The following is a 23,122-nucleotide window of genomic DNA, read 5'->3' as shown; positions in this document are numbered from 1 at the left end:
CCACATCTACCTTATTTTTATAGCTCATTTCTGAACCTCTTCTGTCAACACCACCAATCTGCTAGTCACTGGGGTCACACTATCAGAGTACTTCTGAGTGGATCTATATGTATTGTGTCACCTCACTCCCAGCCCTCCTGAAAGCTCTCTCGTTTCCACCCTCCATTTCTAGCCCCTGCTGCATACCCAGGGCCTAGCTATGTCTTCTTGGGCGAGTTCTTCATCCTTGCTGGACTGTAGCTTCCTTGGTGCTCGTGACTGTAACAGGGAGTTGTGAGGGCTCTGCTGAGCACATTAACACCAGCTCGGCGGATACACAGTATGTGTAGCATCCCCACCCCTAAACCGTAGCCCATGGCAGGCTTCCATCTAATTGTAAGCTCTTTGGTGGCACAAGCTACAATTATCCGTTGCTTTTCAGTTTAATTTTTTTTTTTTTTTTTTAAGTAATCTCTACACCCAACACGGGGCTCAAACTCATGACCCCAAGATCAAGAGTCACACACTCCTCCGACTGAGCTGGCCAGGCACCCCATCCATTGCTTTTTAATTAGTGTACATTATTTTCCCTTCTTGAAATAAGAGACAGAGAAAGAGAGAGAGACTGCACTTTAGTATTACCATTAGTAAGTAGAGCTACATTCACGCCTGACTTCAAGGCAGATATAAAGCTGCTGAGTTGTTTACATGAGTCTCTTAATTCATATTATAAAACACAGATCCTGTTCCACTCCTACAAAATGTCCATTGACAACTTCAAGACATCTCAACCTCAAGGATGGATACAGTTAAATGGAAAGTGCCTCTGGGCATGAGGCCAATACCACACAGGAGAAAAGGATCAAATATTTTAAGCCTGAAAAGAACTTAAAGATACGTAAGTCTCCCTGCCTATCAGATCTGTATGAAGGACTAAGAGATCTTTCTTTTTAACTATAGTATATTCTGTATATTCCTCAACTTTACTGTTAAAAGAAAAATTTAGCCACTGGTAAGCAGCAAATCTGATAATCACCAGCAACTCAATACAGACTTGAAACAAGGACACAATTTGAAAAAGTAAAATGTAAACAGAAACAAACTACAGTATTTTTAAAATAATAAAAATTTGGTTTTGGGGCTCCTGGGTGGCTCAGTCGTTCAGCGTCTGCCTTGGGCTCAGGTCATGATCCCGGGGTCCTGGGATCAAGCCCCGCATCGGGCTCCCTGCCCGGCAGGAAGCCTGCTTCTCCCTCTCCCACTTCCCCTGCTTTTATTCCCTCTCTTGTGTCTCTCTCTGTCAAATAAATAAATAAAATCTTTAAAATAAATTTAAAAATAAAAATAAAAAAATAAAAATTTGGCTTTGAAGCCTAAGAAAAGTCTTTCAGGAAGTGTAAGTTGGAAATTAAAGCTATTATGAACCAACTGCTCAGAGTTACAATTTTTCTTTTATTAGCGGTTCCTTTAGACAGAATTGTAAATACCAGGTGAGACTGTATTTCCAACAAACATGAAAGTAATTCAAAGAAGGTGTACAAACTCCAAGCACTTAAAAAAAAAAAAAGTGGCAGACAATTATGAAATCCAGCTCACACTCAAAACCAAATTCCCCACAAGGCTTTCGCTTCTTCTACAAGTCTGAGAACATTTCCCAGATTGCCAAGGAATCAATACAGCTGCCCAAAGAGCATTTCAAAGACATGCTTGTGGAATCTTTTCCATTTAAAACATAAAAATATTTGCGAATCAGGGGCTTCATCAACCTAATCCAGCCAGCCGCCTCCCTGACCTCATCTGTCGCCAGGAGCCGTTATTTGTCTTGTGGCCCCAGCCCCAGAAACAAGGCTGGCACAGGACTTGAGGCTCTGCTGCTAGACTGAAGGGAAAGGACAAAAGTGATCCCTTCCCACAGGCTACCTGGTTCCTGTGCAGGAGAGCAAAGCTGGGAGGCCTAGGCCACCTCCCTCTCTGGGCAGAGGATGTGGTGGGAGCTCATTCGTCTGTACATCAGTGCCCTCTAATGGACACAGTGACAGCCCCAAGGTCAAGGTCCCTCTAAAGTGAGCCACCAACACAACACAGATACCGTCTCAGCATCTAAGTCAAAATGTCAGATGGTCAGGAAACCTTACATATTGTTTAGCTTAACTCCCTGTTTGTAATTACAAGATAGATCATGATGATGGCAAGTATGATTATGCTCATTTCTTACCTAATAACTATACTGCTGTCTGAGAACCTGCTGCTGCAGCAAGCACTGACCTGGGCTGTGTGTGCACCAAGCCATCAATCCGCACAGTGATCTGGGGTAGGGGAGGCATATCCTATCCCCATTTCACAGATGAAGACACAGGACCAAAGACCCTCAACTAAGGGTCTTTGTGGAAGAGCCAGTCTGGGGACTAAGATCCAGAACATCTGGCCAAAGGGTCCATTCTCTTAAACCGCTGGTCTGTACGCCTCTTGAGTCAGCTCAAGGGCCATACAGGTGCCACAATGGGGTCTGGAAGGAACGAGCTGTTCTTGTTTGCCAACAGCTGGAGGCTTCTGGGCAAACAACCTCTGATAAAGTGACTGTGTTACAATGGACAGCAAACACTACCAACTCTCAGTTAAAGGCCGTGGGAACTGGCTGCTGGCGCCTTTCCCCCAACTCACGCGGCAGAGTTCCGGCCATCTTGTACAACCTATGTGATTTTCTGTGACAAGCCCCCACTACCTAACACTCACGGTTTCCTGGACTACTATTTCTGGTGACTGCTTCTTTCAGAATTTGTGACTAAATACTACACCCCCATCAGAGGAAACTAATTCTTACAGACCCGTGTCTCAACAATAGACAATATCAAGACCACGTAAAGACATTTTCCCTTTAAAACGCAGAGGTGTTTATTTCAAATACTGACTGGAGTCACCTCCTACTATCACCACGAATCACATCACTGCCGCCAGCATTATTTACTGAGAGATTATTCCACGCCATGTTCGGGAGGGCAACACATGCAGGTCCATAATCCCTTATCCACAAAAAAGCTGCAACAGCTCTGAAATTCTCAGTATTTTTTCGAAACTTGGTCCCAAGTTTTGGCACCAAGATCTGACTCCCTTAGTGTAGTTTAGAGTCCTTGTCCATTTGGCTGCAGAAATCTCCATGTTTTCCTTTAGAGTATGGGGGGCGGCCCAGACCCCACGAGAGTGTCCTGTATCACACACTGTATGCACTCTGTTAGCTTCCTAAAGTTTGAAAAACTCTCAACCCCCAAACATATCTATCCCCAAGGGCTACAAACGAGAGTGGACTTTGATTACTGTCCCTATTCAACAAGAAACGGAGGCTCAGAGAAGTGAAGCGACTTGCCCAAGAAAGAAGACCGAGGAAAGAGATTCACATGAAGGTCTTCAGAGCCCCAAACTCAGGCTCTAACCCGTCATTACATTACATCATGGCTTGTAGATACTACATGAACGCTGTAAAAATATTTCTAAAATTAGAGTTTCAGCTCTAGGAGGGCTGTTTATAAGAACTAGATAAGACCTTGGACATAAAACAACCAAGAACACATGAAGCCAGTCTGGTTTTACTGGGAACTCCGGATCCAAAGAGTATTCAGGGAAAGTATACAAATATCTGTGAAATCCAGCCACCATTTTTAAAGAGACATAATCAGTGAATAAGCGTTTTCTGTCAGAATAATGAGAATTCCTTCTAAGTCACATTTATTCAGTTCACAAAACAAAAACACATGAATCAAGTGAAAAACCAAGTTAATTCTAAAATACCCTAAATGTGTTCTTTTTTAACATAAAATCCGACCAGTGGCAAAATACTAATTTCCTCCCTGCCCAATCCCTATAAAACCAAAATTAACACAGTTTCATTTAGTTACTTCCCTGTTCGACCCTTGTTGGTTTTCATTTAAATCACCAGGGATGCCAATCTCGAAATAGACATACGTTTCCAGGGCTATTTTTAAAATTTTTCCCCCCCGGGGCCATTTTTATTTTTATTTATTTATTTATTTATTTATTTATTTATTTATTTATTTTTAAGATTTTATTTATTTATTTGACAGAGAGAGACACAGCGAGAGAGGGAGCATAAGCAGGGGGAGTGGGGGAGGGAGAAGCAGGCTTCCCGCCGAGCAGGGAGCCCGATGTGGGACTCGATCCCAGGATCCTGGGATCATGACCTGAGCCTAAGGCAGACGCTTAACGACTGAGCCACCCAGGCGCCCTACCCCGGGCCATTTTTAAATTAAGTGCTCCTGAAACAATCATTTAGATCAGAGCTTTCTTGATTATCAAATCCATGATATTTTAACGATTATAACAAAAAATGAGTGATTAGGCAACAAAGCAGGAGACCAAAAAGGAGGCCTTCACTTAGAGAATGCTTTTATGAAAGCCTGGTGTTTAGCATTGCTGTGAGGATATCCAATATTATGCTGTTAATGAAATCTGCCCACAAAGTTAAAATCACAAAAAGAAGGAATACTCTGAGTTTATATTATTGAATCCCACATACACACCCTCTCTCAGGTTGCCTGGTACCTCTTCCCAGAAGCTCAGAGCATATTTTACCTGAAACCAGCATCCTCGTTCATGTTCTTGCCTTTCTTTCTGGTGGAGGCCAGGCTTGTGGACCACCTGCCTGGAGAACAGGAGAAGGACACAGCCCGGGGCAGCCGTGAGGAGCTGGGTTCAAGACCGCTAGAAGCTATGAGTCAGTGCAGAGGGGTTCTCTCCCCTGCCCTCTCTGCCCCCACGTATCCACTCCCAAGGCGACTAAATGAACCCCTCACAGCAGTGAGCAACTGTAGCTTCTAGAGAGCCCTTCCCCAGCCTGAAAAGCCCCACTTCAATACTCCTTCCTAAGTAACCTGTCAATTTAATTTTGCTCTTTGATTAGCTCAGAAACGAACCATCCTCCTCCGGTCAAGACCAGTGAAGCAGTTAGAAAACCGCTGGGCTTCCTGGAGCTTCGGCCAAGTCACTGGACTTTTTCAAGGCTCAGTTTTATTAACTGGAAAATAAGGAGCTCAGCTTGACAGGATCACAAGGGCCTCTGGCTCTAAATTCTATGATCTGCACGGCACAACTTCCACGGTGAAATAAGAGACATAAGTCAACACACAGCTGTGGTCTACTGGGGGCTGAGGAAAGAAGGGGGAGCTTTTCAGGGCCAGCATGTACAGTTGCCTGACAATAATGATAGTCCTCCATTTCTTTATTTCTCTCCACTGGAGCCAAGAACTGTTTCTTCATTCATTGCATTCCAAAATTAGAGTTAAGTTTGCCCTAAAAATCTATAGAATTATTCTTAATATGGAAAGATCTTTTAAAAAATATGGTTTCTAGAACATTCTGAAGTATACTAAGCCTAATGCTCACTTGGAAAAATAGGCTATTTAAACAGGGCGCCTGGGTGGCTCAGTTGGTTAAGCGTCTGCCTTTGGCTCAGGTCATGATCCCACGGTCCGGGATAGAGTCCCACATCGGGCTCCCTGCTCAGCAGGGAGTCTGCTTCTCCCTCTCCTGCTGCCCCTCCCCGCTCATGCTCTTTCTCTCTCTCTCTCAAATAAATAAATTCTTTAAAAAAAAGAAAAAAGAAAAATAGGCTGTTTGAACAAACAAAAAACCTCAACAAGTTACACAAATGTATAGCAAATATTACAGCAAACGTGTAATACAGAACCACAATGCCCTGTGTTGCAAGAGCTACTTTTTTTAAAAAAGATTTACTTATTTTGGGGGGGGGGAGAGGGAGAGCTTGAGCACAGGGGTGAAGGGAAGAGGGAGAGAGAGAATCTCAAGCAGACTCTCTGCTGAATGAGGAGCCCGACTCGAGGCTCGATCTCACGCGCTGAGATTACCTGAGCTAAAATCAGGAGTCGGATGCTTAACCAACTGATCCACCCCGGCACCTCAAGAGCTACTTTTGCTTACCTAATCTGAGAGTATATGAAATGTCAGGAACATGTGCTCCATGTATACTGCCTTGGCTAGAAGGGAACATAGGTGAAGTCAATGAAGAAAGGCTCACAAAGGGCTTGGTGGGGATTAAAGACCTAAATGTGAGACCTGAAACCATAAAAATCCTAGAAGAACCCTCTGACACTGGCCACAGCAACATTTTTCTAGATATATCTCCTGAGGCAAAGGAAACAAAAACAAAAATAAACTACTGGGTCTTCATCAAAATAAAAAATTTCCGCACTGTGAAGGAAACAATCAACAAAACAAAAAGGCAACTTACTGAATGGGAGAAGGTATTTGCAAATGACATATCTCATAAAGGGTTAGTATCCAAAAATACATAAAGAACTTAGACAATTCAACACCCAAAAAACAAGTAAGCCAATGAAAAATGGGCAGAAGATATGAACAGACAGTTCTCCAACAGATGGCTGACACATGAAAAGATGCTCAACATCACTCATCACCAGGAACAAATCAAAACCACAATGAGATACCACCTCACACCAGTCAGAATGGCTAAAATCAAAAACACAAGAGACAACAGATGTCGGTGAGGATGCAGGGAAAGAAAGGAGAACCCTCTGCACTGTTGGTGGGAATGCAAACTGGTACAGCCACTATCGAAAACAGCACAGAATTTCCTCAAAAAGTTAAAAATAGAACTACCCGACCATCCAGTAATCACACTACTTGGGTATTTACCCAAAGAATACAAGAACGCTAATTCAAAGGGATATAAACACCCTGATATTTATAGCAGCATTATTTACAATAGTCAAATTATGGAAGCAGCCCAACTGTCCACTGATATTTTACTGAAGAGGTATAATGTGTGTGTATATATATAATGGAATATTATCCAGCCATAAAAAGGAATGAAATCTTGCCATTTGCAATGACATGGATGGAGCTAGAAAGTATAATGTTAAGGGAAGTAAGTCAGAGAAAGACAAATATATGTTTTACTCATGTGGAATTTAAGAAACAAATGAGCAAAGGGGAAAAAAAAAAAAGAGAGACAAAGCAAGAGAGAGACTCTAAACTACAGAGAACAAAATGATGGTTACCAGAGGGGAGGTGGTGGGGGGATAGGTGAAATAGGTGATGGGGATTAAGGAGGGCACTTGTGATCAGCACCAGGTGTTGTATGGAAGTGCTGAATCACTATATTGTACACCTGAAACTAACATTACATTGTATGTTAACTATACTGGAATTAAAATTAAAAACTTAAAAAAAAAGAGAAGTTGGCATAATTTTAAACTTTAACATCACCTACCTACCCATCTATCTTCTAAAAATATTTAAATCACCAGTCCTCATGGTTATTACCCTAGTTTTAATTACATAAGTACATGAAATTTCTTAAGGAAAACCAAGAAGCTAAGGAAGGAAAGGAAGGAGGAAGGTGGTAGGTAGGTTATTACTCATATAAATAGTCTCACCTTGGATATTCCCATCAAACTCCAACCAAACACATCATTCTATCAATACTGGCTAATCTGTTTATTTTTCTCATTCTTAGTTTGTAAATGAATATAAAAGAGTCCAAAGTCATCCACCTCCCCCCAAATCTTCCTATGTCCAGATCTTAATCTGGTACACTGAAGTTATTATGTATAGCGTAAGTCTAGTTATTGAACTGCATTAATACACACACATGCACATGTCTACATGCATGCAGTATCCCCTGTCCAGCTAATAATCCCTGGGCATTTTCCACTTTGGGGTCCCAGGCAATGTGGCTGGCACTCAATAAAAGGGAGTCCCAAGAGGTCTAGGGTTTTCCGGGCTCTGCCTGCTCCTGAGCGCAGGAGTCCTCGAGGGCTTGATGACCTCTGCTCTCTACTCCTGATTTACCCCAGTCCCCTGGGCTCCAGCTCCCTGTCCTGCCAGCTCATGTATCCTGCAGTCCTGTATTCTATCTGCTTTGGGGGAAGAAATTCATCCATTTCCCACCCTTTGAACTCCCACTATCGGCTTTCAGCTCCTTCTGAGTTTGGTTACCAAGATAACCCTCACAGCCGAGTCTCTCCTGTGTTCACTACCACAAAAAAAAAGTAATTAAAGCTGGCTCTAGACCCACCAGGAAGATCAGCATCAGCCTCCATCGGCCCCCGGCAGCTTCCCGATCCCTACCCAAACCCTTACCCTCCAGTACTCCCTAATTCCAATGGAGAAGCTCTCAGAAAAGATGGCAATCCTCTAACCATTCTTATCACCAGCCACAATCAAAACTGTGAGCGTGGGAATGTACACAGAAGAAAATGTTAAGTAGCTAGGGCTATATAATGATTCTGGTGAGTGGGATGAGAAAAACCCACCCTCCTGACTTAAATGAATGAGCAAAGGACAATGAGGTTCAAAACCTTCACTTAAAAGTTAGGTCCACTGTAGGTGATACCAAACAAGAACCCCTAAGTCAAGCATCACAATGAGACAGCTTTAACTGGCATAAGGAGAGCAGCCTAGTAGGACCCAAGGCAAACCTATAAAATAGCTTCTCTGGGCACTTGAAACCTCTTTCTTTGCCTTTATGGCATATCCTGACTTCCCTCCCCCTGCTGCATTTAAGACCCTCACTTTGCATTCAAGTGGCTAAAATCTGTACTAGAGACCTCGCCACATTTGCATAATTCCCATGCACTGAAATTATCCCTTCCTTTCCCCGCCACTCCTGAATCCCCAACATCAAGCAAAACTCCCATTCCTTCAAGCAGATCTCCTAGTTAGATCACTTGTTTCCAATATAAGGCCAACCTACCCCCTTCCAGAATAAATGAAGAAACTTTTAACCCAAAAGAATCTTTAATCAGCAAAACTGGCTAATGCCTTAAATTTCTTCATCTATCCATTCATTCACTCATTTTACAAATACTGAACTGAATCCCAGACACTTGGGAAACAGCAGTGAATAAAATACAGACCACTGCCCCACGGACCTCATGCTTCTGTTCTCCAAGACTCCTCCACGACATGCACGGACGTCCACAATAGGACTTAGCCTGTCTCAGCTGGGAGTCTCGCTCCCTCCAACTCCCTCACCACACTGCAACCAGGGCAAGCTTTCTAACACATGCAGGATCCTGTCCTCCACCCCCCACTGCCCAGAGCAACGAGTCAAAATGCACACGGCACAGGCCCTGCCTGGTGTGAACTCAGCATAGTGCAGGGGGAAAGCATTGGCTCAACAGGCTGGCTGTGAGAGTAAGAGAGGAGAGAAACATACACGGTAATAAGCACCTGAAGCACCAAGATGAGCAGAATGCCATCTACGTGTTCCTCACATAAGCCTCGCGGCCACTCACAAGCCACCCCAGGCCCTGGCACCCATTTGCAGCACTCAGGCAAGTTCCACTGTGTCTCTTCAATGGCATCCCCATGCTCACAGAAACAAGGTGCAAGCTTTCATCATGAGGTCACCTTTCCAGCACCTAGCCCATCTCACACCTCTCCATCCCGCCTACGCCGTGCTGCCTGCAGCTCTTTGGACAGGCCCTGCCCTTCTGTGTCTCGAATCTCACTGCAGTTCCCGTTGCCCAATCCTCAACCTGCTGACTTTCTACCCATCCTTCAAAGAGCAGCTCAAACTGTGACTCGCACCTCTAAAATGAAGGTCTCTTCATTTTCCCTGTATACCAGACCCTTGACGTTTGAGACGGACACGGACAAAGCTTTCTGGAACCCCCATGTTTGCACACAACATTAAGGCATAGATATTCACCCTTAAAATGCAAGTACAAGGTAGGCAGATAACATGGAAGAGGGCAGCTCGTTGTACTTCCTCGCTCCAGCTAACCCCTTCAGAGGCGTGACTCACATTCACGCCTTAGCGCAATTACACCTGACAATAACCAAAGACATTAAACACTAAATCTGAGCATGTTATGGTATAATTTATTAGACTATCAAATGATCTTTTACTAGATTATAATTCCTTGAGAAAAGGAGCTTTGACATATGCAACACAGTTACCTCTGTATCTCTTGAGTGTCACACATGTGAGTAAGAGACTTTGGGGAAAAAAAAAAAGGAATGAAATGTGGATGAGAAGAATCTAGAGGATACTGGATTTGTTTTACTGTTTTCTCAGAATATTAGTTAATGGCCCCACATCAACTGGAAGGAGTTCTTCCAAGAAGTAACTCAGCAGGGGTGACACTCATACACACGAAGGGTGACCGGAGTGGGGGTGGGGGCAAGAGGCTTTCTTGGGAGATCTTCCTGCCTTACTGGCTTCTTTGGGGAGGGCAGCCTGCTTCAGGAAAGGGAATTCTGGGGCCCTTCACCTTGCCCAACGTGTTGGAGTAACTAAATGGCACCAGTGTGAGAGGCAGACTGAACCGTTGAGCAGGAAAATGCGTCTGCGAGCATACCACCATGCCTACTTGCACACATACCACCCCTCTCGAACAAGTACAGCCAAACTGATGCTGTTAGAGCAAACTTCAGCCTACCCTCAACTGAAGACTACTGCTCAGCGGTAATACGACCAAACATCCATGCATGGCTGCTCTAACAGTCAACACAAGGCAATGGGAATACATCTATTACTCCATCATCAAGAAATGTGGCAGAGGGCGCCTGGGTGGCTCAGTCGTTAAGCGTCTGCCTTCAGCTCAGGTCGTGATTCCAGGGTCCTGGGATCGAGCCCCACACCGGGCTCCCTGCTCTGCGGGAGACCTGCTTCTCCCTCCCCCCCCCGCCCCCTGCTTGTGTTCCCTCTCTCACTGTGTCTTTCTCTGTCAAATAAATAAATAAAATCCTAAAAAAAAAAAAAATGCGGCAGAGTATTAATTTTATTTTCCAGTGAACAAGGACGAAGGTTTCTACTTGTCAGCAGGTAGCGTGGGCCCCTGAGTCAGTCGTGCCTCCTCCAGCGGCAAGTGGCCCCCCGCAGCTGTGGCCTCACCTGCCCGTCCACCTCAGCATCTTCCATATAGAAATCATAGCACCCCCTTTGCTTGTGGAAAAAAAAAAATTAAAACACTAAACCAAAATTATTCATGTTTCAAAGATCATGCCATTCTTCCTGGAAAACGTGCTGCTGACACTCTGTCTTCTATTCGTTCCAAGATTTTTCCATAGACAAGCATGTATTCTTTGGGTGGGTTGTTTCCATAAAAAATGTCATCATTCCATACCTATTGTGCAGTTGGTTGCTTTTCTTTTTTCTCAGCAGTATTTACGGATGCTTTTTCATCACTCAAAACAACCAAGCAAAAACCACTTGTGGTATCTAGTTGACTTATATTTTTTGTGGATTTTGTGTTCATCTTTACAAATTTACCTTCTGCTGACAATGTCTTTCTAAAGGACTACTATTTTTTTCCATTTATTCTCAGCTTACCTCTCCTAGTCTATGCTCAATAGAGCAAAAATTTCCACGTGTTATAATTGCTTGAGTTTCAGAAACACGTTTTTGGTTCTGACATCCTATGGATTCCTTCGAGGTAAAGCACTTGCTTTGCATAATCTTATCAACTTCAGTTCTTGCTCCACAAGTCAAGCCTACACAACAACTTCCTGTTTGCATAACAAGTCCAGACCATTCCAGATCATTTAATCAAAAGAACGTTTCCCTTAAAGAGCAATTATCTATTTTCTATGGAATGCTAATAGGACCATATATGCATTATGTGTATTGCAAAATGCTTTCTCCTGCTAACATCAAACCCAACCTACTGATGTTTGAGAAGAAGAAAAAATCTAGCTTAAAGAACTGGTCTCATAATTATCATAATTACCTTTCTACATATGAAATGTAATGTTTGCTGTTTTCAAATTCAAGGGCATTAAGTACTTGGTGCCAAATTAGATGGCTAGACTCCTCAGCCTATTCCCAAAGGTGCCTCCCCCTGCCATAAACTGCCCAGTGGCTTATTCTCATGTGCCTGGTGCCCCATGGAGCCCTCAGAGTTGGGGCGACGGGGGAGGGGAGCCCCTGCTGTTGCTTCAGACACAAGTCCAGAGGGCGTGCTGGTCCATGGGTGTGTAATGAACACTTGATCCAAGGGACGGGAGGTGAGTGGGAAAATCCTTTAATAATTGCACTGAAACTATTAACATTTCGTGGTTTGTGGAAGTTTTTAGACAATCAGGGGAAGCTGATATTCATGCTTTCAACCACAGCACCTCTTTTCCCACAAATAACTCCCTGACATTGACTCCCCCCCCCGTTCACTGCCTGCTCTCCATTCTTTCCCTGGCAATTATCCTCTTTGATTAAAATAGCATTGGAAAGAGGCATGAAAACATCAAAATGATCGTTTCTGAGGTACTTGGTATATGCAATCTTCAGAGGACTCAATACCCGTAAGTAGAATCAAAGCATTGTATGTGAAAATTAAAAATTATAGAGCAATTTAAAGTATTCTGAACTCACCAGACTCACATTACGTGAAGAATGATGGTCAATAAAATACAGAGAATCTCTGTGTTCATCGGAACACAGCACGACTCTCCACAGTCTCAGCCCCCTGAGCAGGAAAGCCCACTGGCCTTCGGGTGACACATGGGGAGAGTGAAATCTGAAGCCACACATGTCTGAGCAGCGCTCCTGGGCTCCTGGGCACTCAGGCAAGAGGGAGGTGTTGTTCCAGACCTATCACCGGGACGGCTTCCTTGCACACATACCCCAGGATCTCCTCAGCCCCAGCGTTCGCACCTCGTCCACACCCGTGTTTCCCTCTATTTTAGGGCAAGGACACAACTGTTACCTTGTTTATCACTAAAGCTGTATCATGTTTTACATGCTACCATAGCTTTAATCCTCAAAACCCTGGCAGCAGGCCAGTCTTCTCTACCCCGTAATAGGGGCATAACAATAACAAGATGAAAGCCGCTTGGAAATTAACAGTCACGAACCTCCACTTTCTGTTGGCCAGACTAGTACCTGCTAAGCACCTACTGTGTATCACAGACCGCACCACCTCATGAAGCGCCCTTAGCTTACTGCTTCAGTGACCAGAGGACGGGCAGACGCTGAACCATAACAAAACCGGGTAGAAGCACCGCTGGGTAAGTGTAAGTGGGGATGCCCTGTTCCCAGAACAGCCTCCGAGCCTCCGGCGGAGGCCCCGCACCGCCTCACGCGTCCTGCCGATGCGAGAGCCCGCGGCTGGCAGGAGCCCGCGCGCACGCTCAGAGCCACGGGCGCTCGCGGAAGGCACAGCAGCTGCGTGCGCGCGGCCCCGACTCCATCGCAGGCGGCAAAGCGGGCCCAGACTGACCTGCTGCACGTCTTGCTGGAACACGCAGAGCTGCAGCCGCTGGTGGAGCCGGACCTTGCGGTGCTGCCAGATGTTCTCCAGCTGCCGCTGGTGGTGCAGCACCTCGTGGATGACATCAAGGACGTGGTGCACGGCCTTGGAGTAGTTGGCGGAGGCCGTCAGGGAATCGGAGCTGCCGGGAGTCAAAGGCCGCTGGAGCTTGTCAAGGAGCGACTTCCCGTCCTGGCTCACCTTCCGACAGAACAGAGGGCCGATTAGCCAAGGGTCGCAGCTCTACCCCCGCCGGGAGCCCAGTACCGGGCTCGGAGCGTGTGCATGCATGCACACACACGCACGCACTCACACTCACATACAAATATGAACTGCAGTTTTACTCAAAGCATATTTTATAAAGAACAAAATAAAATTTAAAACAAATCCCTCAGTTCTCCAGTGATGCCACAGGACCAAAGGTGGTAAAACACCGAGTTAAAAGAATGTTCATTTTCATACATGACACTAAATGCCATTCTTAATGAATAAACATAGTATTTTGCCTTAAATGGCATATATCAGTTGATATAATTGCATTGTTGAGTTATCTACAAATTAAGATTAAATGTAATAATTTTCTCTTGAGGTATTGTTAGAATTAAACAATCACAGTGGAGGGCGCCTGGGTGGCTCAGTTGGTTAAGCGACTGCTTTCGGCTCAGGTCATGATCCTGGAGTCCCTGGATCGAGTCCCGCATCGGGCTCCCTGCTCGGCAGGGAGCCTGCTTCTCCCTCTGACCCTCCCCCCTCTCGTGTGCTCTCTCTCTCTCATTCTCTCTGTCTCAAATAAATAAATAAAATCTTAAAAAAAAAAAAAAAACAATCACAGTGGAGCAAAATTTTAACAGTGAATCTCAAAACCTCAGTTAAAAAAATACTATCTAGCCCTTGGCAAAGAATTATGTACTTAATCTTTCTGATGTAGTTGGATAGCAATTTTACCTCACAGAATAAAAATTTTCAAGTACCATTTTACTTGATTCATGAACTTAAAGAAATTTTAATTAAAGTGCCATCATTTTTTGAAAGAGATTTCAGTATTATTTCTATACTATGGCAGCTAACTACCAAATTACAATGAAATGAAAGCATTCAGACTAGCCAAAGAAATAAGCAAAGGTAAAAATGGAATATGGAAAGAAAAGCACTATGTATTTTTTACATTTAAGTGATTCTTTTTTTTTTTTTTTTAAGATTTATTTATTTATTTGAGAGAGCAAGAAAGTACATGAGAGGGGAGAGGGTTAGAGGGAGAAGCAGGCTCCTCGCCGAGCAGGGAGCCTGACGCGGGACTCGATCCAGGGACTCCAGGATCATGACCTGAGCCGAAGGCAGTCGCTTAACCAACTGAGCCACCCAGGCGCCTTTAAGTGATTCTTAAGATTTATAAAGGACTATGCCAGATGTGGCAGAAAAAAATACAACATCGGACGATCGAAAAGACACATGGCCTAAAATGTAGTGAGGCTGTGATTCAGGGGGCTTCTCGAGTCAGCCCCCACCACCACGATCCCTGTGCTCAGATACTTCTGAGTCTGAAAACCTCACTGGGTTTCTACAGAAAGGAGGAGCAAATGGGAGCCTTGTGAACAGACACAAGCAGGGTTGAGAAGCAAACCCGCAGGAGGAGGAGGAGGAGGAGGTGAGCGGGACAGACCACCACGGGAAGCCCCCAGCAACCAGAAGCCTGTGGAATTTCCTTCCAGGGTCTTAAAACTTTCAGTCGTGCTGGAATGGAACGTGTTTGATTCCTAAGACCTGATTTTGAGACCTCTGTGGGCAGTGCTGACTGTCCTTATGAAGGCTGGTTGTCAGCCTTCATAGATTAGACTGATCGAACTCGTCAAGATAGCAAAACTTCAGCAGAAACAGCCAAGGTGACATAACCAAAGAAAACAGGTGAAAAAGAACCAACTAAACCACTTAGTATCAGGCATGTGTAACAACAAAAATAGTGAAAATGTAAGTCTTCTAAAGTAGAGAGTTGTCCCAGAAGTCACTGAAACTCACGTGGGCAATTGTGATACAATGACTTTGGAGAGGGAGGCACCATGACGGATTTGGGAAGGGACTCACTGTGAAGGACCCAGAGAAGCAGGATATTACCTCGAAATGAAGACCTGTCCTGCTCAATTATCTGAGCTAGGCTCTATTTAACATATACAGATGAAGGTTCTTCCTTTTTTTTTTTTTGCCTACTCTAACATACACTGATTTTTTCAGGAATGCAGTTACCATGTTAATCAAAGCAAGGCAGTGCCTGGTTTTCTTCGGAACTTTATAAGAGCTGCTTACCATTTCAGAATAGCAGCACGATAATGCCATTCTCTATATCGGAGTCACCAACGTAACACATGTCCGATCTGCATTTGCTATATTCGCAACAGTTTTTTATCTATGGCCAACATAGGTAAGAATCTGAATATCTAATTTTTTCTTCTATTGTGCATGTCCCTAGGCATTTACAGGAACACATTTTATTATAAATCACCTTTGTCTCTATATTGTGGCATGTGATTTACATATATGTACACACATAAATTTTATGTGAAGATAGATTATTCATACAATTTACTCTAGCAGGCATCAGAAAATGTTTTGTTAATCACTGGGGGTGTAGCTTCTCTTAGGACTGAAAATCAGTGCCCCAAGTCACCCATTTTATGTTCTATAGAGCCTACTAAGAATTCATATAAATATTTCATCTAAGTTTTACTCCTCATAACAAATGTAAGTAAAAAAACGTACAGAGCATATGATTTGGTGAATATGTGTTAGAAGGATACAGACCAGAGGTATGGCAGAAATGGAGAGTTACCTCCTCAAAGTCCACTGGCCCCTCCTTGACAGCCAAACCCCGATAGTCAGGTATGGCAATTCCCCAGCATAAAACTGCATTTCCAAACCTCACTTACAAACAAGAGTAGCCAATATACAGAAGTAAAAAATATTGAGGGGGCTTCCAGGAAACATGTTTAGGAGGTGGTGTATGCTCATCCCCCACTTGCCTCTTTCCCCTCCCTGCGGCCAAGAACTTGGTGGAGATGGCTGGAGCTTTAGCAGCTAATAATAACCTTGAGGCAGCCTTAAGGATAGCAGCAGGATAGCAGCCTACCTGCTAAAGAGGCAAAAGACAAAAGGATCGAGAGATCTCTTGCTAACAGAGCTACTGCACCAGCCCTGGAATGCCAGCCTTGGGACTTCTACCCTGGCAGAAAGCAAACCTCTTATCTTAAGCCATTGTTTTATATCACACACTAGAAATACAAAATTCTCAGGCCTCACCAGGTATCCACAGGCATTCATGTAATACCAATAATATTCTACTACTATGAATAAAATAATCTGAGCAAGAATATTCCAATGAATCTGTCTTCCCTTGGGGGTCTCTAATATTCAGCAAAGCTCCGGAGCAGATATTATTATTGGGTTTAGAAGAACACACTGGCTCATGACAGGCAGGTGGTGGGAAATGGCTGAGTTCATACAGAGAATGTGAACACACAAATACCTCAACATAAGACAACTTATCAAGCAGAACCCCGCCTTCTGGGAATTCCTAAGCAGGGACTGAAGGGTCCGCGTCAGTGTCATGGCTGCCGCTCTCAGTGGCGGACAGATTCCAGGCAAGAGAACATCCCTTACGCCCACTGAGACCACACACAGTCAGCACACGACTCTAGCACATGCTCACTGAATCATTTCTCCAACAGACCTTTTGGAAACAATTCTATTTCCTTGCACCTTTTTTTTTTCATTTTTGTTTAAAGATTTTATTTATTTGAGAGAGAGAGAGCGTGTGCACGTGAGACAGAACACGAGTGGTTGTGGGGTGGGGGGGAGAGGGAGAAGCAGGATCCCCTCTGAGCAGGGAGCCCAAGGTGGTACTCAATGTGGAGCTCGATCCTAAGACCCTGAGACCACGACCTGAGCCAAAGGCAGACACTTAACCGACTGAGCCACCCAGGTGTCCCCTCAGTGCAGCTTTTATAGATATGTCGACTGAAAAGAAGCTGTTCAAGCACATAAAGGATATCATTTCTATTTCAGTGACTTCCAGCAAAATGTCTGTCTTCATTAGTAGAATAGTATTTTGTAAGGAAAAAATATCCTACAAATTTATGAAGGCAACCATTCTACTGCATAGAAATAAAGATTTTTAAATGGTACACAATAACCAGAAGAGAAATAATGAAAGACACTGGAAAGTATACAGCAGCCCAAATATTACTATATAGTTAGTTTAAGTACTGAAACAAATAGCCTACGTTTATGGTATGTGAGGTAGTTCTAGATTTCTTAACCATAGAACAGGTGAATTAATTTATTGAAGTTACATGTTTTATCTAAAAATATTTTTCTAGGGCGCCTGGGTGGCTCAGTTGGTTAAGCCACTGCCTTTGGCTCAGGTCATGATCCTGGAGTCCCGGGATCGAGTCCCGCATCGGACTCCCTGCTCAGCAGGGAGTCTGCTTCTCCCTCTGACCCTCCCCCTTCTCATGCTCTCTCTCTCTCTCTCTCATTCTCTCTCTCAAATAAATAAATAAAATCTTTTAAAAAAAGTAAAATAAAATAAAAATAAAAATATTTTTCTAGCTTTCAGGCAGTCAAACCCTGTCCCACAAAGGGATAATAGCTGCAAAAAAGATCAACCTTTATTATCAAAAAGCAGGACTTCTGTAATTTTTGAAGAAATCAAACTGGCTCATTTTTTTCAGGTTCTGCTCTTTGTTTTTCTTGGAATACAGTGCTTGAGGACTTCATGGATAGTGCAAATTACATTTTACAAAAACTAATGTTCCATAACTATATGAACTAATATACTCTAATAACTAAACCAGTTAGGACAAATGAAAATTCTTAACTGTTAAAAATCTGGAATAATGGTCTGGTACTTGAATTTTACTTTTTTTAAAAAAGATTTTATTTGAGACCGAGCAAGCGAGCATGCAGGGGGAGAGGCAGAGCGAGAGGGAGAAGCAGGCTCCCCAATGAGCAGGGAGCTTAACACAGGGCTCGATAACAGGACCCAGAGATCATGACCTGAGCCAAAGGCAAATGCCTAACCAACTGAGCTACCCAGGCACCCCTTGAATATTTACTTTTAATCAAACTCCACGTGAGATTTGTAAGATTGGCAAGATCTGGATTTCTGTGTGTTCCACCACACCTCACAGAGACTTGTCTATTCTTATTTCTGGTACTTGGTGCTCTACATTTCCCATCAATCAGATGAGAGCTAAGAGACTCCACAAGGAATCTTCTTCACTTGCATAAAGTAAGCAGGTGGCTGTGATCTAAGGAAAGGAAACAGTACGGGAGATCACTGCTTATGGTTACAAAAACCGCCACCACCCAAAGATCACATATGACCTAGAATATGTCAATTAGGTCCAAATGTGGTGGTGTAGATATGAAAGTGCTAGGAAATGTTATTCCCCAGATATAACCCAAACAAGCAAAATACACAAAATATATAAAGGCATGATCAGAAATGACTACACTTAGCATGCAGTGAAGAAACACTGGTCCTTCTTCAAAACTTTCATGAAACAAGTTGCACCATCTGCATCAACTCAAACCAACACAATTTGATTTTTTTTGCAGGGCTTGGGGCTGGCCACGGCTTGCAGAGCACACAGCTCCACGTTAAGCCTGGGAATGGCCTCACGGCCACCACTATCCTTTCCAACTCGTGCTGAAATGATTCTGGAATCAAAGTTCTAATAAAGCAGGAAAGAGTGACGATGGGTCCGCGTGTCCTGTAGCTGTGGTCGATGGCCCTCGGCCAAACAGGAACACTTCCTCCCTGGATGAGGAGTTTAAACCTGTCCTAAGATGGCTACACTAAGAATTTCCTGCCAATGACCTTCTGAAAGGTCCTGTCCCGGCAGCGGCATTTCCCCCACGCATCAGGGAGGCCACCTGAGAGAGAAAAGGCAACATTCTTGCCTTCAGATTTTCTGGCTCCCCTCTGATGATGGTTTTTTCTCCCGGCCGAGTTCTTAGGATGGTCCTCTAATGGCAGGTTTCTAAACCTTTCAGCTGTTGACTCTCTGACAGATCTACCTGGGATTATCAGAAAGGAAAAGCCAAGACGAGATGAAAACAGGAGACCGCTGGAGCAGCCCCGTCAGGTCCATGCAGAGAACATGGCTGTCCTGCAGATTCCACTTGGGCCTGCCAGTTTTTAGCCCTTTATATTTCAAGCCCTTGCAAGGCTTCAAGATTGGGGGTGTGCAGAGACTGCTGTGTGGTCTGTCACCTCTGATGCGCCAAACGCTGACTCCACCACCCTGCCTGGCAACAGCGAGGTGCAACACTTACGGAGGCTTTGGAACAACCGCTGTAGAGGAGTTCCTCTATAGCAAGGTCGCCGAGCTTCCATACACCAAAGACTATGTCAAGGTGACTCATTTTGCTGTTTTTTTCTCACATGCTGTTAACGCTAATCATGCCGTCACCCACGTACATAGTGCCTTTCAGAAGGAGGCCGGCCGGCTTCACGGGCAGCAAACCAGTCACTTCCATGAGGCCCCGCTGAACTGTGCAGTAGGTCAGCACGTGGGCTACACTGAGAAACGTGGGCTACCCTGACGCCCTGGCCAATGAGAGCTGCCAAAGCCGACGTGCCAGCCCCCTTCCTCCTGCTCCGAGAGAGTCGCTACCCACGGCTGCAGTGGCGAAGACCGTCGGCCAGTGCACAGACACACACTGCACAATCCCAACGTTCAGTGTTTAGGTCTGCATGACCACACGGGCAATGCTGAGATAAAAGTCATCCGTATGAATTTAGTTTGTGGGGAAAATAGTTGACGAGTTTGCTTGCTTAAAAATAAAATGTTAAAAATGAATACTCTACATGCTGTTTCTAGAAGTACGGCTTACCCCAGACGTGTCTATTGCTTCACTCTGCTGTGATCAACTACAACAGACAATATTAGCCCCAAACCTGGCAAGCTGAAGCAAGCGCGTGTTTACGAGGCACACGTATACTCCTGCTGCTAAATCACAAACAGAAACACCATGGGATGGGGCTTATTAAAACACCGAAAAGCAGGTGTTTGTGTCCTAGAAAAAAAAACACTGGGAAGATTTCCCACAGCAAACCGGTGTCATCAGAGACTAGAAACTGCAGACCCTGTTTAAAGAAAAAATTACGGGAGGGAGAAGGGAAACTGAGAGGAAAAGAAAAAAGAGGAGCAGAGTCCCCCTCTCACACATCCCTGCTTCTCAAGGACCCCGCGCCCCGGCAGCGGCTCACAGTTAGCCTTGGGAGGAGCACCTCCTGGACGCGCCACACCCTTCCAAACACGGTAAGGACTGGCTCCCAGTGCGTGGTCCGGACAGCCTCTGCAGGAGAGGTGCCAGGTCAGTAAGGACACTGGTTAAACACGGATGGAGACTCTCCATCTCTGGGGTGGAGCATGAGCAGCTGCTTTAACCAGCACCCTACAGTTAGAAAACCACGGACTCAGGAAAGGAAAAATCACTTTAAAATCAAAAGCAGTCCTTCCCTTCCCATCTTCCTTCCCCTCCCCTCCTGGTGCCCAGGGTCCGAGGCAGTGAGAGTGGGGGTGCCAACAGAGGTGTCCACTGCGGGGCTTTCTAAAGATCTGGGGGGCGGGGGGAGAGACGCAGACCAAGTGGCTAGGAGACGGGGCAGACTGAGAAAATACAGCTATCAGATCGGAGGATAAAGGGAGCCAGGCTTCTGTCGTCTGAGAAGGAATTTATAAACACAGCAAGGGCAAGGCTGGAGAGAGCCCTGACGCACTGGATTAGGAACAGAAGCACCAGTATGAACACGTGGGTCTTTAACACAGACACAGGGCGATACAGCAGCAGTCCCAAGTGGAGTGGACGCGCGTGCACGGTGCGCAGGGACACAGCCGCGTACAAGGGTTTCCTGACTGTCTGCCCTGAGGGCCTGCATGAGCTGATGCCCCACAAGTAAATGAGTGCTCCTGAGCGCCCCATCTTAGGCTCTAAATCCCACACAACACAATTACCGCAACTCCTCGGTGAGATGGGAGATCCCAGGGATGAGGCAGGGAAAGTACACAGTGAGCCTGGGAACGTTACACCAGGAAGTTAAGGAAGCGCTCAAATAATGATTGCAGAGGGAGCTGGGAGGGGCAAGAAGCACCAGGGAGAAACATTTATCAGTGTTATCTCCCACAAAATGCTCCTCAAAACCAAATTTTTTTTAATGACTTTGCACTAGAGAAACCTTGCAGACCAACCTCACCAAGGGGTCAAGGTTAACATCACCAATGGCGGGAGGGGTCAGCATCCTCTGACCCTGCTGTGACCCTTGGCTTTTATCAGCACAGGAGGAAACCTGGATGGATGGGCAAGAGGTGGAGGGTCATCCTAGAGAATGAAGGAGCTTTATTCTCTAACACTGTCACAAAGACTAAAGAATGTTCCACCGGGAAGGAAACCAATGAGTTGTGTCCACTAAGTGTAATGTATGCTGCTGGACCTCGCCCCGGACCAGTGAGAACCGTGGGAAATACCAACGGGTCTGTGGGAAGGATGCTTGTGTTGCAGTACAGCTGATTTACTGACTGCAGAGAGTAGTGCGGGGAGGGGGCGACAGAGCAACTGTGGAAAAACGTGAAAAACTGGGAAATCTGGGTAAGGGAATGTGGGAGCAGCTCTCTGTTTTGTTCTAACACTTTTCCAAAGCCTAAAACCATTTCAAACTTTAATTAAAAAGGAAAAAGAAAAAGTTTGTTCTGTTCTATTGGAAGACTTTTCTGTTCATTTCACTGTGAAGTTACTGTTTCCTTGAGTTTATAGTTCAGTTGCAAACATGTTTTTAGGCTAAAAATTGTGGTTTAATCCCTCAGCCCGAAAAGCAGTTTACTTGCCATCAAATTATTTAAAACTTTTAGTACCAATATAAAATCTAATGAAACTGCACAGCAGGAACACGTAAGTTCCCATGTCAAGATGCCCCATTCCTACAGAAGGCATTGGTGAGAGAATTATGTACTCTGCTAGAAGTTCAAGGGCAACAGGCAGACTGAACTGGCCGGTGTAGCCAGGGGATGACACTGGTCAGGTCAGGCTGACTCTGACTGGTGCCGAGCACCGTATGAGCGAGCTACCCTACAGGGGTCTGGAACCTACCAGGGCAATCAAAATGCAGTTCCCGAGAAAATCATTAGTATGTAGATGAGTGAAGGCCCAGTTACATGGTGGGCAACAGTTACTCACTGTCTTTATTACAGGTCAAATCAGACAATGCCTAGAGATGGTACACTAGGGAGAAAGAAATTAATGTTTTTTTGGAACTCACAATAATCCTCATGAACTAATGTGATGAAAAAATTACAGATCTGTTCAACTTTCACTTTTACTGTTAAAAAAGCTATCACTGGGCACCTGGGTGGCTCAGTTGGTTGAGTGTCTGACTCCTGATTTCAGCTCAGGCTGTGATCTCAGGGTCTTGAGATCGAGCCCCATATCCAGCTCTGCACTGACCATGAAGCCTGCTTAAGATTCTCTCTCTCCCTTTCCCTCTGCCCCTCTTTCCCACAATTAAATAAATAAACAAGCAAACAAAATTAAAGAGCCTATCACTAATATTTATATAGTTCCTAATAAATTAGATCATCAAATTTACTAAAATACATTGGGTACAAAATTAAGAAGCATAATACAGAGGGGACTTTTTAAAATTCCATGGACAAAATAAAATCGTGCTAAAAAGGGGGGGGGGGGGCGGGGATCTTTTGGATAAAAAGGTAGCTAGAGAAACAAATATGTAGATTTCAACCTTCCGGGCAGGAGGCGTGACCACTTTCTGAAGCAAGTATCACAGGCACTGGGGACACTATGGGATCAGGAGGCCCGGGCACAAGGACAGGAGAATAGCAGGTGCT

The 23,122-nt window shown here is 44.7% G+C and overlaps 1 protein-coding gene across 3 annotated transcripts in view; it reads right to left on the bottom strand.

Annotated features, from left to right (window-relative positions):
- TRIO (trio Rho guanine nucleotide exchange factor) overlaps positions 1 to 23,122 on the bottom strand; it is a 222,543-nt gene that overhangs the window by 165,523 nt on the left and 33,898 nt on the right. For all 3 annotated transcript variants that reach the window (XR_004678030.1, XM_034998849.1, XM_034998847.1), the window contains exon 8: positions 13,194 to 13,424. Coding sequence is in view for 2 of the 3 variants with exons in the window: in XM_034998849.1 (XP_034854740.1) it covers positions 13,194 to 13,424 (231 nt within the window). In the remaining variant the exon portion in view is untranslated. The remainder of the gene's footprint in view (positions 1 to 13,193; positions 13,425 to 23,122) is intronic.

This window comes from Mirounga leonina, unplaced genomic scaffold (genome assembly GCF_011800145.1).
Source record: "Mirounga leonina isolate KUSES-001 unplaced genomic scaffold, KU_Mleo_1.0 Mir_95, whole genome shotgun sequence".
NCBI classification, from domain to species: Eukaryota; Metazoa; Chordata; class Mammalia; order Carnivora; family Phocidae; genus Mirounga; species Mirounga leonina.
The sequence above is the reverse complement of the archived record's forward strand: the minus strand, read 5'-3'. Positions and strand labels throughout refer to the sequence as shown.